At 53.0% G+C, this 26,873-nt stretch overlaps 1 protein-coding gene across 6 annotated transcripts in view; it reads right to left on the reverse strand.

Annotated features, from left to right (window-relative positions):
• cadm2b (cell adhesion molecule 2b) overlaps positions 1 to 26,873 on the reverse strand; it is a 1,840,301-nt gene that overhangs the window by 105,902 nt on the left and 1,707,526 nt on the right. For all 6 annotated transcript variants that reach the window (XM_038801311.1, XM_038801316.1, XM_038801313.1 and 3 more), the window contains one exon: positions 8,307 to 8,485. In XM_038801311.1, coding sequence (XP_038657239.1) covers positions 8,307 to 8,485 — 179 coding nt within the window. The remainder of the gene's footprint in view (positions 1 to 8,306; positions 8,486 to 26,873) is intronic.

Below are 26,873 nucleotides of genomic sequence, written 5' to 3' on the forward strand. Positions count from 1 at the left end.
CCTTCCTATTTCTTAGCTCTATCCATATTGCCTCAGTGCTCGAATCCTCCATCTTCCTTAATCACAGCTGTGATATCATCTCTGACTTGTAATGCAACTCCTCCACCCCTTTTACCTCCCACGCTATCCCTCCTGAAGCATCTATACCCTAGGATATTTAGTTGTCAATCTTGCCCTTCCCTCAACCAAGTCTCAGTAATACCAATAACATCATATTGCCAGGTACTGATCCAAGCCCTAAGTTCATCTGCCTTACCTGCTACCCTTCTCGCATTAAAACAAATGCACCTCAGACCACCTTTGCGTTCATCATCTCTTCCCTGTCTACTCTTCCCCTTAGTCACATTGAGTTTATTATCCAGTACCTTACTGGCTTTAGTTGCTGCCTCTTTACTGACCTCTAACTTTCTAATCTGGTTCCCATCCCCCTGCCACATTAGTTTTACAGTGTTAGGAAAAGCACCCCCTAGGACATTGGTTCCAGTCCTGCCCAGGTGTAGACCATCCGATTTGTAATGGTCCCACCGCCCCCAGAACCGGTTCCAATGTCCCAAAAATCTGAACCCCTCCCTCCTGCACCATCTCTCAAGCCACGTATTCATTCTGACTATTCTTGAATTTCTACTCTGACTGTCCCGTGGCACTGGTAGCAATCCTGAGATTACTACCTTTGAGGTCCTACTTTTTAACTTATCTCCTAACTCCCTAAATTCTGATTGGAGGACCTCATCCCGTTTTTTACCTATATGCACCACGACAACTGGCTGTTCACCCTCCCCCTTTCAGAATGTTCTGCAGCCGATCTGAGACATCCCTGACCCGTGCACCTGGGAGGCAACATACCATTCGGGAGTCTCGTTTTCGACCACAGAAACGCCTGTCTACTCCCCTTACAATTGAATCCCCTATGACTATAGCCCTGCCAGTCTTTTTCCCGCCCTTCTGTGCAGCAGAGCCAGCTACGGTGCCATGAGCCTGGCTACTACTGCCTTCCCCTGGTGAGTCATCTCCCCCAACAGTATCCAAAACGGAAACCTATTTTGGAGAGAGGTGAACGCAGGGGACACCTGCACTGGAATCCTTCTCTTTCTCTACCGTTTGGTCACCTATTCCCTGTCTCCCTCAGCAATCCTAATCTGCGGTGTGACCAACTCACTGAACGTGCTATCCACAACCTCCTCAGCATCGCAGATGCTCCAAAGTGAGTCCATCAGCAGCTCCAGAGCCGTCATGCGGTCTAACAGGAGCTGCAGCTGGATACACTTCCCGCACATGAAGTAGTCAGGGGCATCGGCCGCGTCCCTGAACTCCCACATTGCGCACGAGGAGCATAACACGGGTCTGGGTTCCCCTGCCATTTTTGCACTTTACCTTAACTGATTACAAATTTAATATAAAATAATGAATAAGTGAAAGGAATAAGGATTCTACTTGCCAATCACAACACTTACAAAACACACAAAGCGTTAACTATCACTTGACAACAGCTCCTCCACAAACCACCTTCAAGTTTCGCTGACCGCACTGCACGTATGCAAATTCTCCCCGCAACAGCCAATCAGTAGCTCCGCTCTACTGCCCTCTGCTGGATGGGAAGAACACTGGGCGGGATTCTTTAACCCCCCGCCGGGTCGGAGAATCGCCTGGGGCCGGCGTCAATCCTACCCCCGCTGTGTCCCGAATTCTCTGCCCCCCGAGATTCGGCGGGGGCAGGAATCGAGCCGCGCTGGTCGGCGGGCCCCCCGCGCTGATTCTCCGGCCCGCGATGGGCCGAAGTCCCGCCGCTGACAGGCCTCTCCTGCCGGCGTGGATTAAACCACCTACCTGACCGGCGGGATTGGCGGCGCGGGCAGGCTCCAGGGTCCTGGGGGGGGGGGGGGCGATCTGACCCCGGGGGGTGCCCGCATGGTGGCCTGGCCCGAGATCAGGGCCCACCTATCGGCTGGCGGGCCTGTGCCGTGGGGGCACTCTTTTTCTTCCGCCTTCGCCATGGTCTTCACCATGGTATGTGTCGGTATGACGTCAGCAGCCGCGGACTTACTCTGGCCGCAAAGGCCTTTCGGCCCTGGCTGGCGTGGCACCAAAGGCCATTCACACCAGTCAGCGGAGTGGGCCTAGCCGCTCCATCACGCCGGGACCCCCCGCCCCGCCGGGTAGGGGAGAATCCCAGTCCCTATCTGAGAACACTCTTTATAAGACAGGGGGCTGTCGGGAAGGTAAGTTTCCCGTTTTTAAAGCTTACCTTTCAGGAGAAGCGGCCTTTGTTTTTTTTTAAAAACTAATATTTTTTTTTCTGAGTTGTTTTTTTTGTTTCAGAGCAGCAGGAAACAGGAAGTCGGCCGTGGGGATTTCTGGGAGATTTGTTAGTACCTGTATATAAGTTGGGTGGTTGCTAAACCCGAGACACTACACTTGTAGTGTATCCCACCCTTCCACCTCCTCTAACCTAAGGGGTTGAGTGAACATCAGGTAAGCTCTTTTCTCTTTCTTGTTTATCTAGAGGGGATGGCAGGGAAGGCAGTACAATGCTCCTCCTGCAGAATGCTCCTCCTGCAGAATGCTCCTCCTGCAGAATGCTCCTCCTGCAGAATGCTCCTCCTGCAGAATGCTCCTCCTGCAGAATGTTTGAGGTCAGGGATTTGGTACTGGGTAATGAACCAGGATAGGTGTTAGATTTGGAGGTAGGTGAGCACTTTGGTGATAGTGACCACAATTCAGTTAAGTTTACTTTAGTGATGGAAAGGGAGAGATATATACCACAAGGCAAGAGTCGTAGCTGGGGGAAAGGCAATTATGATGCGATGAGGCAAGACTTAGGATGCATCGGATGGGGAAGGAAACTGCAGGGGATGGGCACAATGGAAATGTGGAGCTTGTTAAAGGAACAGCTACTGCGTGTCCTTGATAAGTATGTACCTGTCAGGCAGGGAGGAAGAGGTCGAGCGAGGGAACCATGGTTTACTAAAGTAGTTGAATCGCTTGTCAAGAGGAAGAAGGAGGTTTATGTAAAGATGAGACATGAAGGTTCAGTTAGGGTGCTTGAGAGTTACAAGTTAGCTAGGAAGGACCTAAAGAGAGAGCTAAGAAGAGCCAGGAGGGGACATGAGAAGTCTTTGGCAGGTATGGTCAAGGATAACTCTGAAACTTTCTATAGGTATGTCAGGAATAAAAATAAAAGAATGACTAGGGTAAGAGTAGGGTCAGTCAAGGACAGTAGTGGGAAGTTGTGTGTGGAGTCCGAGGAGATAGGAAAGGTGCTAAATGAATATTTGTCATCAGTATTCACACAGGAAAAAGACAAAGTTGTCGAGGAGAATACTGAGATACAGGCTACTAGACTAGAAGGGCTTGAGGTTCATAAGGAGGAGGTGTCAGCAATTCTGGAAAGTGTGAAAATAGATAAGTCCCCTGGGCCGGATGGGATTTATCCTAGGATTCTCTGGGAAGCTAGGGAGGAGATTTCTGAGCCTTTGGCTTTGATCTTTATATCGTCATTGTCTACAGGAATAGTGCCAGAAGACTGAAGGATAGCAAATGTTGTCCCCTTGTTCAAGAAGGGGAGCAGAGACAATCCCAGTAACTATAGACCAGTGAGCCTTACTTCTGTTGTGGGCAAAGTCTTGGAAAGGTTTATAAGAGATAGGATTTATAATCATCTAGAAAGGATTAATTTGATTAGGGATAGTCAACACAGTTTTGTGAAGGGTAGGTCGTGCCTCACAAACCTCATTGAGTTCTTTGAGAAGGTGGACAAGGGTAAAGCAGTTGATGTGGTGCATATGGATTTCAGTAAAGCGTTTGATAAGGTTCCCCACGGTAGGCTATTGCAGAAAATACAGAGGCATGGGATTCAGGGTGATTTAGCAGTTTGGATCAGAAATTGGCTAGCTGTAAGAAGACAGAGGGTGGTGGTTGATGGGAAATGTTCAGACTGGAGTCCAGTTACTAGTGGTGTACCACAAGGATCTGTTTTGGGGCCACTGCTGTTTGTCATTTTTATAAATGACCTGGAAGAGGGTGTAGAAGGATGGGGGAGTAAATTTGCAGATGACACTAAAGTCGGTGGAGTTGTGGACAGTGAGGAAGGATTTGCAGGTTACAGAGGGACATAGATAAGCTGCAGAGCTGGGCTGAGAGGTGGCAAATGGAGTTTAATGCAGAAAAGTGTGAGGTGATTCATTTTGGAAGAAGTAACAGGAAGACAGAGTACTGGGCTAATGGTAAGATTCTTGGTAGTGTGGATGAGCAGAGAGATCTCGGTGTCCATGTACATAGATCCCTGAAAGTTGACACCCAGGTTGAGAGGATTATTAAGAAGGCGTACGGTGTGTTAGCTTTTATTGGTAGAGGGAGTGGGTTTCGGAGCCATGGGGTCATGTTGCAGCTGTACAAAACTCTGGTGCGGCCGCATTTGGAGTATTGCATGCAGTTCTGGTCGCCGCATTATAGGAAGGATGTGGAAGCATTGGAAAGGGTACAGAGGAGATTTACCAGGATGTTGCCTGGTATGGAGGGAAGATCTTAAGAGGAAAGGCTGAAGGACTTGAGGCTGTTTTCATTAGAGAGAAGAAGGTTAAGAGGTGACTTAATTGAGGCATACAAGATGATCAGAGGATTAGATAGAGTGGACATTGAGAGCCTTTTCCTCGGATGATGATGTCCAGCACGAGGGGACATAGCTTTAAATTGAGGGGAGATAGATATAGGACAGATGTCAGAGGTAGGTTCTTTACTCAGAGAGTAGTAAGGGTGTGGAATGCCCTGCCTGCAACAGTAGTGGACTCGCCAACACTAAACGCATTCAAATGGTCATTGGATAGGCATATGGACGATAAGGGAATAGTGTAGATGGGCTTTAGAGGGGTTTCACAGGTCGGTGCACCATCGAGGGCCGAAGGGCCTGTACTGCGCTGTAATGTTCTATGTTCTATGTTCTAATACAGCTGGTGGTTCTGTACAGAGATCAGGCAAATGGAGACTTGTAAAATTCTCAGGTTTAAACATCCAATAATATCTCCGGGAGACGGGGGCTTCATCCGGTGGTGGGAGGTCGGAATTGCACTGACCTGAATCGCCTGTGTGAGCTCCGTCCGGTGGTGGGAGGTCGGAATTGCACTGACCTGAATCGCCTGTGTGAGCTCCGTCCGGTGGTGGGATGTCGGAATTGCACTGACCTGAAACTCTTAAATAAGTCAATTCCCCAGAGGGCATTCGGAGAAGACTCTCGCCGACAGAGGCCACAACCACAGCGCAAAGATTCATCGGAAACCTTTTCCTTCCATTCCCATTATACTGAACTGTTTCCTATCTCCTACCCTGTGTCCGTTTTGTGTGTGTCTGGGTGGAGGGTGGGGTGAGGTTTTGGGTTTTGGTAGACACATCGACCAAAGTGGCAATTATTTCTTTGAGACAGTCAACTGTACTCTTGTTATAAATAAATCATTTGTTAATGTTAATGTTTTACTTATAAACTTGCTGTCTATAACTCATAGGAGCAGTCAGAGTTAAAGATCTCAGGGAAACACACATTATTTGTTCATTCACTTATGCTGGGACTCGGGGGTCTGTGGGGTTGAAACTGACCGTCCCCTTGCCCGGGTGTCGTAACAAAAGAGAGATCAGAAGATGTGACTAAAACAGGGCAGTCATAAAATGATGACAAGGGGCTGGGTTAGCACAGTGGGCTAAATAGCTGGCTTGTAATGCAGAACAAGACCAGCAGTGCGGGTTCAATTCCCGTACCGGCCTCCCCGAACAGGCGCCGGAATGTGGCGACTAGGGGCTTTTCACAGTCACTTCATTGAAGCCTACTCGCGACAATAAGCGATTATTATTCTTATGATGTTTCAACAGAGTTAACACAAAGGTCCGAGAGTGAAACTATTGCCAGAATTCTCCGGTTGTTGCCATTCAGTTTTTCCGCTGGTAATGCAATCCCACCCATGGGTTTCCGGCGGTGTGACGTGGTTATAATGGAAAATTCAATTGACAAGTGGGTGGGTGGGGGGGGGGGTGTGGGGGGGGGTGTGGGGGGGTGAGAAAGCCTCTCCCCCGCCAGCAAACGCCACGTGGCTCGGAAACACCGCGGCTGGTGCTCTTTCAGAGGGTCAGCCCAGACTTGATGGGCGCAATGGCGATTCTATGATTCTATGATTGAGTATGTTGTATTCCCATTGGCTGATCCTGCAGAGTTGGATTGTAAAATAAGCTTTTAGGAGAATACAAAGAAGCTGAAGGATTTAGACGGGTTGGAGAAATGGATAGAAACATGTCAGCTCTGGTACAATGTGGAGACATGGCCGTGATTCTCTGTACCAGAGAGCCGGCGCCAAAGCGGGAGTACATTACTCTGGCGCCGGTTCCGAGACATGATTGTCGGGCGGCGTAACGCGATTCGCTCGGCCCCCCGCCGATTCTCTCGTGAGATAAAAATGTTGGAATTGCATCGGATCCTGGTGTCATTGTTTATGAATGAAACCATGGTGGATTCCTGCGACCCGGGAACACGCTACGGGAGGCGGGGAGGTCGTGACCCAGAGTACACGGCACACGGGGAAGGCCTGTCCCAGAGTACACGGCACACGGGGAGGTCGTGTCCCAGAGTACACTGCACACGGGGAAGTCATGTCCCAGAGTACACTGCACACGGGGAAGGCCTGTCCCAGAGTACACGGCACACAGGGAAGGCCTGTCCCAGAGTACACTGCACACGGGGAAGTCATGTCCCAGAGTACACTGCACACGGGGAAGGCCTGTCCCAGAGTACACGGCACACGGGGAGGTCGTGTCCCAGAGTACACTGCACACGGGGAAGTCATGTCCCAGAGTACACTGCACACGGGGAAGGCCTGTCCCAGAGTACACGGCACACAGGGAAGGCCTGTCCCAGAGTACACTGCACACGGGGAAGTCATGTCCCAGAGTACACTGCACACGGGGAAGGCCTGTCCCAGAGTACACGGCACACGGGGAGGTCGTGTCCCAGAGTACACTGCACACGGGGAAGTCATGTCCCAGAGTACACTGCACACGGGGAAGGCCTGTCCCAGAGTACACGGCACACGGGGATGTCGTGTCCCAGAGTACACTGCACACGGGGAAGTCATGTCCCAGAGTACACTGCACACGGGGAAGGCCTGTCCCAGAGTACACGGCACACGGGGAGGTCGTGTCCCAGAGTACACGGCACACGGGGAAGTCGTGTCCCAGAGTACACTGCACACGGGGAAGTCATGTCCCAGAGTACACTGCACACGGGGAAGTTGTGTCCCGGAGTACACTGCACACGGGGAGGTCTCCCGGAGTACACTGCACACGGGGAGGTCTCCCGGAGTACACTGCACATGGGGAGGTCTCCCGGAGTACACGGCACACGGGGAGGTCTCCCGGAGTACACTGCACATGGGGAGGTCTCCCGGAGTACACGGCACACGGGGAGGTCGTGTTCCAGAGTACACTGCACACGGGGAGGTCTCCCGGAGTACACGGCACACGGGGAGGTCTCCCGGAGTACACGGCACACGGGGAGGTCTCCCGGAGTACACTGCACACGGGGAAGGCCTGTCCCAGAGAACACTGCACACGGGGAGGTCGTGTCCCCGGAGTACACGGCACACGGGGAAGGCCTGTCCCAGAGTACACTGCACACGGGGAAGGCCTGTCCTCGGAGTTCATTGCACACGGGGAGGTCCAAGGCTTCTATTTCATATGACACATGCTCATGTGCGCACGCACACGTGCTAAACCGTGAGAAGTATGAGGAATGTTGCTAAAAGCTCCCTCAGCCGTGAGTTTTGAAGCTTGGAGCAAAAGCAAAGGTGGCACTGGGAATGATTGATGGATCGGGGTACGGGACAGGACGAGAGTCACTGGCATGCGGAGCACAGTGCAGTGGGTGTGGAGCATGGTAGAGCTGCGGAATGTGGTGAAGGAGGAACAGGCAATAGGTTCACAGCGTACACAGCGATTGAGATGTGAATGATGGGATACGGGGTGTCAGGGAGGAGGCTGCGGGCATCGTGGGTTGGTTGCACAGTTGGTGGTGAGCAAGTGGCGCAGACAATCAGAATTTCAATTCATATTCAGCAGTCAGTAAATTAACAGACATCTGGGCAAAGGATTCATGTTGAGGAATTGAGACCTAACAGAGATAACTGGGGTCATTAAATATTATCAAGAACTGTTAACAGAATATCGAACTCCAATCTGAAAACAGAATCAGTAATGGAGTGAAAGGAAGTTTAAACTGGAAACCACATGGAGGTACCTGCAATGGAAATGCTTGTTGAAGAGTTGGGGCTACTCACCGTACACAAAGAGGATATACTCGGCACTGTTGTGGCCCATGGTGTTGGCTGCCTCACAGTAATATGTCCCGTTGTCTGTTTTATTCAGAGCGCTGATGATCAGGATGTTCCCCTCCACCACCATCCTGTCCGGATCGGGTAACTCAGCTCCGTCCTTCTTCCACTTCACTGCCTCAGGCCTGTAATCAGCCAGAAATCACTGTCAGCTTTCAGCTTCAACACAGATTCACACACAGAGAGGCATCCCTTTAATGTCACCATGTAGCACTCCCTCAGTACTGACCCTCTGACAGTGCAGCACTCCCTCAGTACTGACCCTCTGACAGTGCGGCACTCCCTCAGTACTGACCCTCTGACAGTGCAGCATTCCCTCAGTACTGACCCTCTGACAGTGCGGCACTCCCTCAGTACTGACCCTCTGACAGTGCAGCGCTCCCTCAGTACTGACCCTCTGACAGTGCGGCACTCCCTCAGTACTGACCCTCTGACAGTGCAGCACTCCCTCAGTACTGACCCTCTGACAGTGCGGCACTCCCTCAGTACTGACCCTCTGACAGTGCAGCACTCCCTCAGTACTGACCCTCTGACAGTGCTGCACTCCCTCAGTACTGACCCTCTGACAGTGCAGCACTCCCTCAGTACTGACCCTCTGACAGTGCGGCACTCCCTCAGCACTGTCCCTCTGACAGTGTAGCATTCCCTCAGTACTGACCCTCTGACAGTGCAGCACTCCCTCAGTACTGACCCTCTGACAGTGCTGCACTCCCTCAGTACTGACCCTCTGACTGTGCTGCACTCCCTCAGTACTGACCCTCTGACAGTGCGGCACTCCCTCAGTACTGACCCTCTGACAGTGCAGCACTCCCTCAGTACTGACCCTCTGACAGTGCGGCACTCCCTCAGTACTGACCCTCTGACAGTGCAGCACACCCTCAGTACTGACCCTCTGACAGTGCGGCACTCCCTCAGTACTGACCCTCTGACAGTGCAGCACTCCCTCAGTACTGACCCTCTGACAGTGCTGCACTCCCTCAGTACTGACCCTCTGACAGTGCGGCACTCCCTCAGCACTGTCCCTCTGACAGTGTAGCATTCCCTCAGTACTGACCCTCTGACAGTGCAGCACTCCCTCAGTACTGACCCTCTGACAGTGCGGCACTCCCTCAGTACTGACCCTCTGACTGTGCTGCACTCCCTCAGTACTGACCCTCTGACAGTGCGGCACTCCCTCAGTACTGACGCTCTGACAGTGCGGCACTCCCTCAGTACTGACCCTCTGACAGTGCGGCACTCCCTCAGTACTGACCCTCTGACAGTGCAGCACTCCCTCAGTACTGACCCTCTGACAGTGCGGCACTCCCTCAGTACTGACCCTCTGACAGTGCGGCACTCCCTCAGTACTGATCCTCTGACAGTGCGGCACTCCCTCAGTACTGACCCTCTGTCAGTGCAGCACTCCCTCAGTACTGACCCTCTGACAGTGCGGCGCTCCCTCAGTACTGACCCTCTGACAGTGCGGCGCTCCCTCAGTACTGACCCTCTGACAGTGCGGCGCTCCCTCAGTCCTGACCCTCTGACAGTGCAGCACTCCCTCAGTACTGACCCTCTGACAGTGCAGCACTCCCTCAGTACTGACCCTCTGACAGTGCAGCACCCCCTCAGTACTGACCCTCTGACAGTGCGGCACTCCCTCAGTACTGACCCTCTGACAGTGCAGCACTCCCTCAGTACTGACCCTCTGACAGTGCGGCACTCCCTCAGTACTGACCCTCTGACAGTGCAGTACTCCCTCAGTACTGACCCTCTGACAGTGCAGCACTCCCTCAGTACTGAACCTCTGACAGTGCGGCACCCCCTCAGTACTGACCCTCTGACAGTGCGGCACTCCCTCAGTACTGACCCTCTGACAGTGCAGCACTCCCTCAGTACTGACCCTCTGACAGTGCAGCACTCCCTCAGTACTGACCCTCTGACAGTGCAGCACTCCCTCAGTACTGACCCACTGACAGTGCAGCTCTCCCTCAGTACTGACCCTCTGACAGTGCGGCACTCCCTCAGTACTGACCCTCTGACAGTGCGGCACTCTCTCAGTACTGACCCACTGACAGTGCAGCACTCCCTCAGTACTGACCCTCCCACAGTGCAGCACTCCCTCAGTACTGACCCTCTGACAGTGCGGCACTCCCTCAGTACTGACCCTCTGACAGTGCGGCACTCCCTCAGTACTGACCCTCTGACAGTGCGGCACTCCTTCAGTACTGACCCTCTGACAGTGCGGCACTCCCTCAGTACTGACCCTCTGACAGTGCAGCACTCCCTCAGTACTGACCCTCTGACAGTGCGGTACTCCCTCAGTACTGACCCTCTGACAGTGCGGCACTCCCTCAGTACTGACCCTCTGCCAGTGCAGCACTCCCTCAGCACTGACCCTCTGACAGTGCAGCGCTCCCTCAGTACTGACCCTCTGACAGTGCGGCGCTCCCTCAGTACTGACCCTCTGACAGTGCGGCACTCTCTCAGTACTGACCCACTGACAATGCAGCACTCCCTCAGTACTGACCCTCCCACAGTGCAGCACTCCCTCAGTACTGACCCTCTGACAGTGCGGCACTCCCTCAGTACTGACCCTCTGACAGTGCGGCACTCCCTCAGTACTGACCCTCTGACAGTCCGGCACTCCTTCAGTACTGACCCTCTGACAGTGCGGCACTCCCTCTGTACTGACCCTCTGACAGTGCAGCACTCCCTCAGTACTGACCCTCTGACAGTGCGGTACTCCCTCAGTACTGACGCTCTGACAGTGCGGCACTCCCTCAGTACTGACCCTCTGCCAGTGCAGCACTCCCTCAGCACTGACCCTCTGACAGTGCGGTACTCCCTCAGTACTGACCCTCTGACAGTGCGGCACTCCCTCAGTACTGACCCTCTGCCAGTGCAGCACTCCCTCAGTACTGACCCTCTGACAGTGCGGCACTCCCTCAGTACTGACCCTCTGACAGTGCAGCACTCCCTCAGCACTGACCCTCTGACAGTGCAGCACTCCCTCAGTACTGACCCTCTGACAGTGCGGCACTCCCTCAGTACTGACCCTCTGACAGTGCGGCACTCCCTCAGTACTGACCCTCTGACAGTGCAGCACTCCCTCAGTACTGACCCTCTGACAGTGCAGCGCTCCCTCAGTACTGACCCTCTGACAGTGCAGCACTCCCTCAGCACTGACCCAATGACAATGTGGCACTCCCTCAGTACTGACCCTCTGACAGTGCAGCGCTCCCTCAGTACTGACCCTCTGACAGTGCGGCACTCCCTCAGTACTGACCCTCTGACAGTGCGGCACTCCCTCAGTACTGACCCTCTGACAGTGCAGCGCTCCCTCAGTACTGACCCTCTGACAGTGCAGCACTCCCTCAGTACTGACCCTCTGACAGTGCAGCGCTCCCTCAGTACTGACCCTCTGACAGTGCGGCACTCCCTCAGTACTGACCCTCTGACAGTGCAGCACTCCCTCAGTACTGACCCTCTGACAGTGCAGCACTCCCTCAGTACTGACCCTCTGACAGTGCAGCACTCCCTCAGTACTGACCCTCTGACAGTGCAGCACTCCCTCAGTACTGACCCTCTGACAGTGCGGCGCTCCCACCACTTCCCCAGCAGCGGGTTCCATATATTTGCCACCCTCTGGGTAAAAAACCTGCCTGACACATCAATACTAAACTATTCCCCATTCCCGCACTGTCAGAGGGTCAGTACTGAGGGAGAACAAAGAAAAGTACAGCACAGGAACAGGCCCTTCGGCCCTCCAAGCCTGTGCCGACCATGCTGCCTGTCTAAACTAAAATCTTCTACACTTCCGGGGTCCGTATCCCTCTATTCCCATCCTATTCATGTATTTGTCAAGATGCCCCTTAAATGTCACTATCGTCCCTGCTTCCACCACCTCCTCCGGCAGCGAGTTCCAGGCACCCACTACCCTCTGTGTAAAAAACTTACCTCGTACATCTCCTCCAAACCTTGCCCCTCGCACCCTATGCCCCCTAGTAATTGACCCCTCTAACCTGGGGAAAAGCCTCTGACTATCCACTCTGTCTATGCCCCTCATAATTTTGTAGACCTCTATCAGGTCACCCCTCAACCTCCCTCTCTAAAGCCTCCACATCCTTCTGGTAGTGTGGCGACCAGAATTGAACACTATACTCCAAGTGTGGCCTAACTAAGGTTTTATACAGCTGCAACATGACTTGCCAATTCTTATACTCAATGCCCCGGCCAATGAAGGCAAGCATGCCGTATGCCTTCTTTTCTGGAGCCACACATAAATTCCCTTGCCTGTCCTTCAGTGGGCCAACCCTTTCCCTGGCTACCCTCTTGCTTTTTATGTACGTGTAAAAAGCCTTGGGATTTTCCTTAACCCTATTTGCCAATGACTTTTCGTGACCCCTTCTAGTCCTCCTGACTCCTTGCTTAAGTTCCTTCCTACTTTCCTTATATTCCACACAGGCTTCGTCTGTTCCTAGCCTTCTAGCCCTGACAAATATTCGCAAGAGTTCTGCCATTTACTGTGTAATTCCTACATGCATTGGACCTTCCAAAGTGCATTACCTCACACTTGTCCGGATTAAACTCCATCTGCCATTTCTCCGCCCTAGGCTCCAACCAGTTTATATCCGGCTGTATCCTCTGACAATCCTCTTCACTATCCACAACTCCACCAATTTTTATATCGTCTGCAAATTTACTGATCAGACCAGCTACGTTTTCTTCCAAATCATTTATATACATCACAAACAAAAAGGCCCCAGAACTGATCCCTGTGGAACGCCGGTAGTCCCAGCCTCCCATTCAGAAAAGCCCCTTCTACTGCTACCCTCTGCCTTCTGTGCCCAACCCAGTTCTGTATCCAACTTGCCAGCTCTCCTCTGATCCCATGTGACTTCACCTTTTGTACCAGTCTACCATGAGTTACCTAGTCAAAGGCTTTACTGAAGCTCATGTACACAACATCTACTGCCTTTCCCTCATCTATCATCTTTGTCACTTCCTCAAAAAACTCGATCAAATTAGTGAGGCACGACCTCCCCTTCACAAAACCATGCTGTCCATCACTGATAAGTCCATTTGTTTCCAAATGTGAGTAAGTCTTGTCTCTAAGAATCTTTTCCAATAGTTTCCCTGTCACTGATATAAGGCTTCCCGGCCTTCAATTTCCTGGATTATCCTTACTGCCCTTCTTAAACAATGGAATAACATTGGCCATTGTCCAGTCCTCTGGAACATCACCTGTAGCCAGTGAGGATCCAAATATTTCTGTCAAGGCCCCGACAATTTCCTCCCTTGCCTCCCGCAGTATTCCGGGGTAGATCCCATCAGGCCCTGGGACTTATCTACTTTAATGCTGTTTAAGATGCCCAACACTTCCTCTATATTAATATCAACATGACCCAGAATATCCACACACTCTACCCTCTACTCTTCATCCACCAAGTCCATCTCTTTGGTGAAGCCTGAGACAAAGTATTCATTCAGTATCTCTCCCATTTCCTCTGGTTCCAGACATAGATTCCCTCCAATATCCTTGAATGGACCAACCCTTTCTCTGGCTACCCTCTTGCTCTTTACATACATATAAAACGCCTTAGGATTTTCCTTAATCCTGTTTGCCAATGACATTTAATGACCTCTTTTAGCCTTCCTAACTCCTACCTTACGTTCCTTCCTACTTGCTTTATGTTCTAAGCCTTTTAGACCTTACGAATGCTTCCTTTTTCTTTTTGACAAGGTTCATATTATCCCTCGTTATCTAGGCAGGACAGACCCAGCAGAGGTGGGGGCACAGTGGGATACAGTCAGGAGGGAGTTTCCTGTGAGTCCTCAACATCGACTCTGAGCCACATGAAGTCTCCTGGCTTCAAGTTAGACATGGACAAGGAAACCTCCTGCTGATTACCATGTACCGGCCACCATCAGCTGATCAATCAGTTCTCCTCCATGTTGAACACCACTTGGAGGAAACACTGAGGGTGGCAAGGGCACAGAATATGCTCTGGGTGGGGATTTCAATGTCCATCACCAAGAGTGGCTCAGTAACACACACAGACCGAGCTGGCTGGGTCCTAAAGGACAATAGCTGCTGGACTGGGACTGCAACAGGTGGTGAGTCGCAGAGTTTTACAGCACAGGAAAAGGCCTTTCGGCCCACCGTGTCTGTGCTGGCCATCAAGCACCTATCTATTTCAATCTCATTTTCCAGCACTTGGTCCATAGCCTGGTGTGCCATGGAACCAATAGGAGGAAACAGCCTGGCCCCCAACAATCTACACGATAGGTCTGACCATTGTGGTGTCCTTGTGGACACAATCATGTGGATGGTGAGTGGCTGGAGGGAACCTCCAGGTGGTGGGGTTCCCAAGTATCTGCTACTCTTGTCCTTCTAGATGATGGTGGTCATGGGTTTGCAAGGGGCTGTTGAAGGGATCTTGGTGAGTTGCTGCAGTGCATCGTGTAGATGGTACACACGGCTGATACTGTTCATGGAAGGGACAGCAATCAAGCGGCTACTTTGTCCTGGATGGTGTTGAGCGAATTGAGTATTGTTAGAGCTGCACTCATCCAGGTAAATGGAGAGTATCATGCAGTTCCTACAGAGCAGAAGGAGGCCATTCGGCCCGTCGGGTTTGCACCAATCCTCCGAAAAACACCCTACCTCAGCCCAATCCCCACCCAATTTCCATAACCCTGTAACCCCATCTACCTAACCGTTGGACACTAAAAGGCATTTTAGCACGACCAATCCACCTAACCTGCACATCTCTGGACGATGGGAGGAAACTGGAGCACCCGGAAGAAACCCACACAAACCAGAACTGAACCTGGGTCCCTGGTGTTGTGTATTCCATCACACACCTGGCTTGTGCCCTGTAGATGGTGGACAGGCTCTGGGGGAGGTCAGAAGATGAGTTACTCGCCATAGGATTCCCAGCCTTTGACCGATGGTGATAGCCACAGTATTAATGTGGCTGGGTCCAGTTCAGTTTCTGATCAATGGTAACCCCCAGGATGTTGATTGTGGGGGATTCGGCAATGGTAACGCCATTGATTGTCGAGGGGCAATGGTTAGATCCTCTCTTGTAGGAGATGGTCATTGCCTGGCACTTGTGCGTCGTGAATGTAACTTGCCCCTTGTCAGCCCCAAGCCTGGATATTGTCCAGGTCTTGCTGCATTTGGACATGGACTGCTTCATTATCTGAGGAGTCGCGAATGGTTCTGAACATTGTGCAGTCATCGCAAACATCCCCACTCCTGACGTTAAGGTGGAAGGGAGGTCATTGATGAAGCAGCTGAAGATGGTTGGGCTGAGGACCCTACCCTGAGGAACCCCTGCAGTGACGTCCTGGAGCTGAGAAGGGTATGGCTCCGACCAGCGAAGTGTCCCAATGACTGCAGCTTTACTGGCCTCCGCCCAGATGACCTGTCACACGTGTGTTCTTCCTGCCAGCTTGATGGTCCTTCCCTCTCACCGACCACATGTCCATTCTCCCGCAGGATCCCCATCGATGGTGCTGGCCCATCTGGGGTGGTCCCCTCCCCTGCCTCCCATGGAAACACCTTGAAGGAGAGCTCGAGGATGCCACCATAATTGTGTCACGACTTTCATCCTCACCGTCCACCAGTGCAGACACTCACCTTGGTGGGAAAGGCTAGTGGTCAGTCTTCTGGGCTATAATCTGGGGAGCAGCACACAGCTGCTGATGTACATCAGGTGGAGGCAGGAACCCCTCAGGCCAGGCAGCAGTCAGAGGGCTGCTGGATCCCAGGACCCAGCTGGGTCCCAGCCTGATGCTGAGCCTCTGGTACAGGGTTACCCGGAGCTGATGGAGACGTTAGGGAGCAGCCGGGACATTCCGAGGAGGTGTCAGCGACACTCCAGAGGGTCCATAGCCGATTGGAGGAGACCCAAAGGCTAAGGGTGCAGGAGATGGCACTGGCAATGCATGGCACCGAAGTCATCACTGCTCGGGTGGTGGGATGAGTGGTGATGCCCAAGGTGTGGCTCCGTCAGTCTGGGCTGTGGCTGAGGGTCTCGGCAGCATGTCCCAGTCACTGGGGTACGTGTCTCTGACGCTAAATCACTGCGGAGCATGTCCCAGTCACAGGTGAGGATTGCTGATGTGCTCCACAGAACGTCCTGGTCGCTGAGCAGCTGGTGCCAGATGCAGGAGGACATTGAGGTGGCACATGCCCTGCTCACAGAGGGGCATCGCTAAGGGCATCGAAACCAGTGCATAGACATTGAGATCCTGCAGGACTGGCAGAGCCACACGATGCAAGGGAATCTGGAGCTCAATCCAGATGCCCTTCCATTCCAAGGTGACCCCCCTCCCCCCCATGGTAACTAACCGGAAGCAGGGAATGCTGGGTGCCAACCTGGAGCCTCCTTACGGGGTGGTGATGGCGGCTACCAACTCCCCGAGTGCCCCCCCCCCCCCCGACAACCGAGCGTCTCATAGTCAGCATGATGGCACGGCAGGGCATGTGCCCCGGCCCCAGGCCCCCCAGAGATCCCCCGCCAGGGGTATCAGAGGTCGCGGGACGTGGTAAGCAGCAGGCTGCCGCCCCCGTTGATGCGCATCATGGGAACACACCGAGAATTGCAGAGGCTACTGTGGGAGTTACCCTTGGGTGGGCGAAGTGCTAGCGGGGTTGGTGGTGCGGAGGGTGGGGGCTGGGTGTGTGGGGTGTGGGGGGGGGGGGGGGGGGGGTGCGCCCGTACAGCCGATGGCACTGTGCACAACCATGGGTGACGGTGGGTGGTCAGTGGGGCAAGATGACAGCCTTGCAGGCCGGGGCAATGGCGGTCCATGCCTGGACGCCCCGATCCTGGGCCTGGCAGACACCCTCCTGAACACTCCCCCCTCTCCACCTCAGCCAACCCAGCCAATGGCAGCCCTGGGTCATGCCTCTCCGTGTCCCCTCTCCTCTCTCCTCACCGGCCACGGTGCCTGTTTCCCGATTTTCAAAACCACAAGTGAAGTTCTCTGTCGGTAATTCTCCCCCTGGTGGAGGCAGAGCTTTGCTGAGGCCTCGGAGAATCTCGGTTCAGTAATGATGTGTGGATGGCGTTTAGTGTACGTGCGGAGAATACACTGATGCCGCTGCCGAGACACAGAGCATGGCGTTCTGCCGTGCACCCTGCGCCTCCCACAATTCCGGCTTCATGACCGATTCTCCACCCAATCCCGTTTCCCGATTCCAGCGGCGGTCTGAAGGGGAATCCCACCCACCATGGTAACAAATTCCACAGACTCACCACTCTCTGGGTAAAGGAATGTCTCCTCATCTCTGTCCTAAACTGTCTACCCCGTAACCACAGACTGTGTCCCTGGTTCTGGACACACCCCACCATCGGGAACATCCTTCCTGCATCTACCCCACCCAGTCCTGTTGGAAGTTTATAGGTCTGTGTGAGATCTGAAGGACTGTCTTGTGTTAACACAGACAGCTTGGCTGCAATGGGATTGATTTGAGTCACTGACACTGAAAGGGGGACTATGTTCAGGAAATTGCAGAATGTGATCAGTGAGTGAGCTTGCTGAGGTCTGCACCATGATTATATTTCAGAGGTTTGAATCTCTGAGTGCAGAAAGCTCCGAGTTACACAATCCCATTATTGCTAGATCAATCTGTCTGAATTTCAGCCACTCTGCTCCCTCTCAGCTCTCATTACCGGGGCCCTCAATATGAAAATGGTGAGAGAGACTGGACCACAACACTGCCAACCAGAGTCATACAACAGTCTGGGCTCACCCCTCACACAGTCTGGGCCCACCCCTCACACACACAGTCTGGGCTCACCCCTCACACACACAGTCTGGGCCCACCCCTCACACACACAGTCTGGGCCCACCCCTCACAGTCTGGGCTCACCCCTCACACACACAGTCTGGGCTCACCCCTCACACACACAGTCTGGGCCCACCCCTCACAGTCTGGGCTCACCCCTCACACACACAGTCTGGGCCCACCCCTCACAGTCTGGGCTCACCCCTCACACACACAGTCTGGACCCACCCCTCACACAGTCTGGGCTCACCCCTCACACACACAGTCTGGGCTCACCCCTCACACACACAGTCTGGGCCCACCCCTCACACACACAGTCTGGGCTCACCCCTCACACACACAGTGTGGACCCACCCCTCACACACACAGTCTGGACCCACCCCTCACACACACAGTGTGGACCCACCCCTCACACACACAGTGTGGGCTCACCCCTCACACAGTCTGGACCCACCCCTCACACACACAGTCTGGACCCACCCCTCACACACACAGTCTGGACCCACCCCTCACACACACAGTCTGGACCCACCCCTCACACACACAGTCTGGACCCACCCCTCACACACACAGTCTGGGCCCACCCCTCACACACACAGTCTGGACCCACCCCTCACACACACAGTCTGGACCCACCCCTCACACACACAGTCTGGACCCACCCCTCACACACACAGTCTGGACCCACCCCTCACACACACAGTCTGGGCTCACCCCTCACACACACAGTCTGGACCCACCCCTCACACACACAGTCTGGACCCACCCCTCACACACACAGTCTGGACCCACCCCTCACACACACAGTCTGGACCCACCCCTCACACACACAGTCTGGACCCACCCCTCACACACACAGTCTGGACCCACCCCTCACACACACAGTGTGGGCTCACCCCTCACACAGTCTGGGCCCACCCCTCACACACACAGTCTGGGCCCACCCCTCACACTCACAGTCTGGGCTCACCCCTCACACACACAGTCTGGACCCACCCCTCACACACACAGTCTGGACCCACCCCTCACACACACAGTCTGGGCCCACCCCTCACACACACAGTCTGGGCCCACCACTCACACACACAGTCTGGACCCACCCCTCACACACACACAGTCTGGACCCACCCCTCACACACACAGTCTGGGCTCACCCCTCACAGTCTGAGCTCACCCCTCACACACACAGTCTGGGCCCACCCCTCACACACACAGTCTGGGCTCACCCCTCACACACACAGTCTGGGCTCACCCCTCACACACACAGTCTGGACCCACCCCTCACACACACAGTCTGGACCCACCCCTCACACACACACAGTCTGGACCCACCCCTCACACACACAGTCTGGACCCACCCCTCACACAGTCTGGGCCACCCCTCACACACACAGTCTGGGCCCACCCCTCACACAGACTGTCTGGACCCACCCCTCACACAGACAGTGTGGACCCACCCCTCACACAGACTGTCTGGACCCACCCCTCACACAGACAGTGTGGACCCACCCCTCACACAGACTGTCTGGACCCACCCCTCACACAGACAGTGTGGACCCACCCCTCACACAGACTGTCTGGACCCATCCCTCACACAGACAGTGTGGACCCACCCCTCACACACACAGTCTGGACCCACCTTCACTAAGACAGGAACCACAGACAGTCTGGGCTTAGTGGTGGTGAGCTGCCTTCTTGCAGTTCAAGCGGTGTACGTACACCCACTGTGCTGTTAGATAGATAGATAGATAGAACAGTATAGCACAGAACAGGCCCTTCGGCCCTCGATGTTGTGCCGAGCAATGATCACCCTACTCAAGTCAACGAATCCATGCTATACCAGTAACCCAACCCCACCCCCCTTAACCTTACTTTTTAGGACACTAACGGCAATTTAGCATAGCCAATCCACCTAACCCGCGCATCTTTGGACTGTGGGAGGAAACCGGAGCACCCGGAGGAAACCCACGCACACACGGGGAGGACGTGCAGACTCCACACAGACAGTGACCCAGCCGGGAATCGAACCTGGGACCCTGGAGCTGTGAAGCATTTATGCTAACCACCATGCTACCGTGCTGCCCCCCGAGTGCTGTTAGGGAGGGAGTTCCAGGATTTTGACCCAATGACACTGAAGGAACGGCGATATATTTCCCAGTTAGGGTGGTGAGTGACTTGGAGGGAAACCTCCAGGTGGTGGGGTTCCCAGGTATCTGCTGGCCTTGTCCGTCTAGATGGTAACGGTCGTGGGTTTGGAAGGAGCTGCCTAAGGAACCTTGATGGGTTCCCGCAGTGCATCTTGTAGATGGTACACACGGCTGCCAGTGTTCGTTAGTTTGTGGAAGGGGAGCAATCAAGCGGCTGATTTGTCCTGGATGTGGAGCTTCTTGAGTGTTGTTGAAGCTGTGCTCATCCAGGCAAGTGGAGAGGATTCCATCACACTCCTGACTTGGTCACAGAATAATAGAAATTTACAACACATAAAAGGCCACTTGGTCCATCTTGTCAAACTAGTTTGGCAGGCGGAGGGGTCACCGAGCATTGGTAAAGTAAAGGCACATCATGCTATAGTAAAGGAAGCGAGTGAGACAGAGTTCAGCTGTGCTAAATGTCAGGAGAGTAAGGCAAGGCTGGATGGTCTTTACTTTAATGCGAGGAGTGGAATAGGTAAGACAGATGAGTTAAGGATGTGTATTGAGAGATGGAAGTGTGAAAGTGTGACTAACACAGAGACATGGGGCGGGATTCTCCCAGCCCCACGCCGGGCCGGAGAATCCCTGCAACCGCGCCACGCCGCCCCGACGCCAGCACGTGATTCTCCGCAGAGCAGAGAATCGGCGCCGATCACGGGCCGCCCTACGCAGGCCGGGCCGCTGATTCTCCGGCCCGGATGGGCCGAGTGGCCGCTCTAAAAAGGCAGAGTCCTGCGGTGCTGTCCATACCTGGTCGCAGCCGGCAGGAACTCTGCGCGCGGGGTCGGGGGGCGGCCTGTGGGGGGGCTCCGACCCTGGGGGGGTGCCTCCGATGGGGCCTGGCCCGCGATCGAGGCCCACCAATCGGCGGGCCGGCCTCTCGCTCCCCGGGCCTATTTTCTTACACTCAGGCCCCTGAACTCCCGCACCATGTTGTGTTGGGGATGACACATTGATGGAGGTCACCGCGCATGCACAGGTTGGTGCGGCGCACAGTTCGTGCTGGGATGGGAGGTTGGAGTGGCGTGAACTACTCCAGCGCTGTGCTGGCCCCCTGTAGGGGCCAAAATCACTACCCCCAGTGTCCTGTTCACGCCGTCGTGAAACGCGACGGCATGTCCGGCAGCGTGGACACTCTGCCGCCGAATGGGAGATTCCCGCCCTGTGTCCCCCACGCCGGCGTGAAAACCGGCGCCAAACACTGTGGTGTCAACGGCCCCCAAAAGTGAAGAATTCTCTACTTTCTCGGGGGCTAGGTTAACGCTGGACTGGTTCCCGCAGCTCCAATCGGCACCAAAGTGCCGGCGTGAGATCGTGCATGTGCGGAACGGCCGGCGTGATCTCATGCATGCATGAAATGCCCGGCGTATTTCCGCGCATGTGCAGAACGGCCGGTGTGTTTCCGCGCATGTGCAGAACGGCCGGCGTGTTTCCGTGCATGTGCAGAACGGCCGGCGTGTTTCCGTGCATGTGCAGAACGGCCGGCGTGTTTCCGTGCATGTGCAGAACGGCCGGTGTGTTTCCATGCATGTGCAGAACGGCCGGTGTGTTTCCGTGCATGTGCAGAATGGCCGGTGTGTTTCCGTGCATGTGCAGAACGGCCGGTGTGTTTCCGTGCATGTGCAGAACGGCCGGCGTGTTTCCGTGCATGTGCAGAACGGCCGGTGTGATTCCGTGCATGTGCAGAACGGCCGGTGTGTTTCCGTGCATGTGCAGAACGGCCGGTGTGATTCCGTGCATGTGCAGAACGGCCGGTGTGTTTCCGTGCATGCACGGGGGTTCCCTTCCCCGCGCCGGCTCCCGGGTATTATGTCGGAGCCCTACAGGGGCCCGGCGCGGAGGAAAGAAGGCCCCTCCGGAATCAGTCTGCCCGAAGATTGGTAGGCCCCGATCGCGGGCTAGGCCACCGTGCTGGCACCCCCCCCCCCTGCGGGGTTGGATCACTCTGCCCCCTCCCAGGATGGCTCCCACACACTTACCTGCCAGATCTTGCCATGTGTGAGGTGGGTAATTCAGGCTGCTGGGACTGGACAAAACTTGACGGCCACTCGGCCCCACCCGGTGCAGGGTCGGAGAATCCCGACCATGGTTAAGGGAAGGGCAGGACTGGCAACTTAACATTCTGGGCTACAGGATCTTGAGGCGAGACAGAGGAGGGTATATAAAGGGATAGGTGTATAAAGGGAGAAAGTGTAATATTAATTAAGGAATCAATTACGGCAACGAGGAGATCTGATGCAAGTTTTTAATTTCTCACTGGCCAGGTGTGGGGGGAAGTGCCGGAGGCCAGTGAACAGCTAATGTTCCAAAGAGTGGGAGAGATAAACCAGGGAATTACAGATCGTGAGTCTCACGTCAGCGTGGGGAAAATACTGGAGAAAATTCTGAAGGAGAGAATGAATTTTCACTTGGAAACGTGATGGGTTCATCAGGAATAGTCAGGATGACTTTGTCAGAGGGAGGTCACGCTCAATAAATTTCATAGAATATTTTGATAAAGTGACTAAGTGTGTAGATGAGGGTAGTGCAGTTGATGTAGTTTATATGGATTTTAGTAAAGCCTTTGACAAGGTCCCACATGGGAGACTGGTTGAGACGATTGAAGTACATGGAAGCCAAGGAAGCCCGGTAAGGTGGATCTGAAACTGGCTCCAGAATAGGACACAAAGGGTGATGCAGAATGCTGTTTGAGTAACTGGAGGCCGGTGTCAGCGGTGTACCACAGGGATCAGTGCTGGCTCCCTCATTGTTCGTTATATATATAAATAATATAGACGAGAATGTGGGGCAATGATAAGTTTGCAGACAACACCAAGATTGGGACAAAAGCAAATTACTGCGGATGCTGGAATCTGAAACGAAAGGGAAAATGCTGGAAAATCTCAGCAGGTCTGGCAGCATCTGTAGGGAGAGAAAAGAGCTAACGTTTCGAGTCCGATGACTCTTTGTTAAAGCTTTGACAAAGCGTCTACCATTGCCTCTGACAGCTCGTTCCAGACACTCACCACCCTCTGTGTGTGAAGAAGTTTCCCCTCTGGTCTCTTTTGTATCTCTCCCCTCTCACCTTAAACCTCTGCCCACTAGTTCTAGACTCCTCTACCTTTGGGAAATCTACCTATCTACCTTAAGACCATAAGACTATAAGACATAGGAACAGAATTAGGCCACTATAACCCCTGATTTCTTTATTGATCAAAAACCGATCTATCTCTGTCTTAAAGACACTCAGTGATTTGGCCTCCACAGCCTTCTGCGGCAAAGAGTTCCACAGATTCACCACCCTCTGGCTGAAGAAATTCCTCCTCATCTCTGTTTTAAAGGATCGTCCCTTTAATCTGAGATGGTGCCCTCTGCTTCTAGTCTCTCCGACAAGTGGAAACATCCTCTCAACATCCACTCTATCCAGGCCTCGCAGTATCTTGTAAGTTTCAATAAGATCCCCTCTCATCCTTCTAAACTCCCAACAAGTACAGACCCAGAGTCCTCAACCATTCCTCATACGACAAGCTCTTCATTCCAGGGATCATTCTTGTGATCCTCCTCTGGACCCTTTCCAAAGCCAGCACATCCTTCCTTAGATACAGGGCCCAAAACTGCTCACAATACTCCAAATGGGGTCTGACCAGAGCCTTATACAGCCTCAGAAGTACATCCCTGATCTTGTATTCCAACCCTCTCGACCTGAATGCTAACGTTGAATTTGCCTTCCTAACTGCTGACTGAACCTGCACATTAACCTTCAGAGAATCGTGAACAAGGCCTCCCAAGTCCCTTGTGCTTCTGATTTCTGAAGCATCTTCCCATTTAGAAACTAGTCTATGCCTCCATTTCGCCTTCCAAAGTGCATAACCTCACATGTTTCCACATTGTATTTCATCTGCCACTTCTTTGCCCACTCTCCTAGCTTGTCCAAGTCCTTCTGCAGCCCCTTTGCTTCCTCAATACTACCTGTCTCTCTACAGATCTTTGTATCATCTGCAAACTTAGCAACAGTGCCTTCAGTACCTTCTTCCAGATCATTCATGTATATTGTGAAAAGTTGTGGTCCCAGCACAGACCCCTGAGGCACACCACTAGTCACCGGCTCCCATCCTGAAAAAGACCCCTTTTTCCCCACTCTCTGCCTTCTGCCAGTCAGCCAATCCTCTATCCATGCCAGGATCTTACCCTTAACACCATGGGCTCTTAACTTATTTAACAGTTTCCTATGCGGCACCTGGAAATCTAAATAAATTACGTCCACTGGTTCTCCTTTCTCTAACTTCCTCAAAGAACTCTAACAGATTTGTCAGACATGACCTCCCCTGGACGAAGCCGTGCTGACTCAGTCCTATTTTACCGTGCACTTCCAAGTACTCCGCAATCGATGCTCCTCATTATTTTATAGACCTCTAAAATCACCCCTAAGCCTCCTGCGCTCCAGGGAACAAAGTCCCAGCCTATCCAGCCTCTCCTTATAACTCAGACCATCAAGTCCCAGTCGCATCCTCGTAAATCTCTTCTGCACTCTTTCTAGTTTAACAATATCCTTCCTATAATAGGGTGACCAGAAATGGACACAGTATTCCATGTGTGGTCTGACCAATGTCTTGTACAACTTCAACAAGACGTCCCAACTCCTGTATTCAATATTCTGACCAATAAAACCCAGCATGCTGAATGCCTTCTTCACCACCCTGTCCACCTACGGCTCCACCTTCAAAGAGCTATGAACCTGTACCCCTAGATCTCTTTGTTCTGTAACTCTCCCCAACTCCCCACCATTTACTGAGTAGGTCCTGTCCCGATTCGATCTACCAAAATGCATCAGCTCACATTTATCCAAATTAAACTCCATCTGCCATTCATCAGCCCATTGGCCCAATTGGTCAAGAGGTGATTGCACTGGAGGGGGTACAGAGGAGATTCACCAGGATGTTGCCTGGGATGGAACATCTGAGCTATATGGAGAGACTGGATTGGCTTTAATTGTTTTCTTTGGAGCAGAGAAGGCTGAGGGGGATATGATTGAGGTGTGTAAGATTATGAGGGGTTTGGACAGGGTACATAGGAAGCAGGTTCCCCTTGGTTGAGGGGTCGCTCACAGTGAGCATAGTTTTATACTTTGATCTAACTTACTTGCTGTCTCTCTGTTTTTCATATTTTCACTTTTCCACTCTAACTCTTGAAGTAAATGCAAGCTGTTTGCCGTAAGCAAGAAAATCATTTCTGTATCATTTGAAAGTTAAATTGTGGATGAATTACTTTTCTTTGAGTCCTTTTGCTCGCCGGATTTATTCGAGAATAAGATTTAAGTGATTCTCAATTGTGATCGAATAGAGGCAATAAACGATTCTTATTTGCACCCGAGAAGTGTTCACTCAAATTTTACTGAGTTTTAGTGTTCGCAAGTGCCACCAGATCAGCATGGTAGATCTCTAAAGCATGATTAGAGGTAGTCATTGTCAGTGCAGAGTCGATGGGCCGAAGGGTCTTTTCTGTGCTGTACCACTCTATGACTGTGTCTGCATCGTCTGCCATCAGCTGACTCCCATCGGTATATTAGTGCAGATCTACCATCAGCTTACTCCCATCACTGCCATCAGCTTACTCCCATCACTGCCATCAGCTTACTCCCATCACTGCCATCAGCTTACTCCCATCACTGCCATTAGCTTACTCCCATCACTGCCATCAGCTTACTCCCATCACTACCATCAGCTCACTCCCATCACTGCCATCAGCTTACTCCCATCACTGCCATCAGCTCACTCCCATCACTGCCATCAGCTTACTCCCATCACTACCATCAGCTCACTCCCATCACTGCCATCAGCTCACTCCCATCACTGCCATCAGCTTACTCCCATCACTGCCATCAGCTTACTCCCATCACTGCCATCAGCTCACTCCCATCACTGCCATCAGCTCACTCCCATCACTGCCATCAGCTCACTCCCATCACTGCCATCAGCTCACTCCCATCACTGCCATCAGCTTACTCCCATCACTGCCATCAGCTTACTCCCATCACTGCCATCAGCTCACTCCCATCACTACCATCAGCTTACTCCCATCACTGCCATCAGCTTACTCCCATCACTGCCATTAGCTTACTCCCATCACTGCCATTAGCTTACTCCCATCACTGCCATCAGCTCACTCCCATCAGTATATTAGTGCAGATCTACCATCAGCTTACTCCCATCACTGCCATTAGCTTACTCCCATCACTGCCATCAGCTCACTCCCATCACTGCCATTAGCTGACTCCCATCAGTATATTAGTGCAGATCTACCATCAGCTTACTCCCATCACTGCCATCAGCTTACTCCCATCACTCCCATCAGTATATTAGTGCAGATCTACTCACTGTTTAAATGAGTTGAGGGTTTCAGGCAGTGAGTTGAACCCCTTATCATCCTGTCAATGGTGGACAGGCTTTGGGGAGTCAGGGGGTTGGGTTACTCGCTGTAGGATTCCCAGCCTCTGACCTGCTCTTGCAGACACAGTATTAATATGACTGATCCAGTACAGCTTCTGGTCAATGATAACCC

Source organism: Scyliorhinus canicula, chromosome 7, assembly GCF_902713615.1.
Source record: "Scyliorhinus canicula chromosome 7, sScyCan1.1, whole genome shotgun sequence".
Lineage (NCBI taxonomy): Eukaryota > Metazoa > Chordata > Chondrichthyes > Carcharhiniformes > Scyliorhinidae > Scyliorhinus > Scyliorhinus canicula.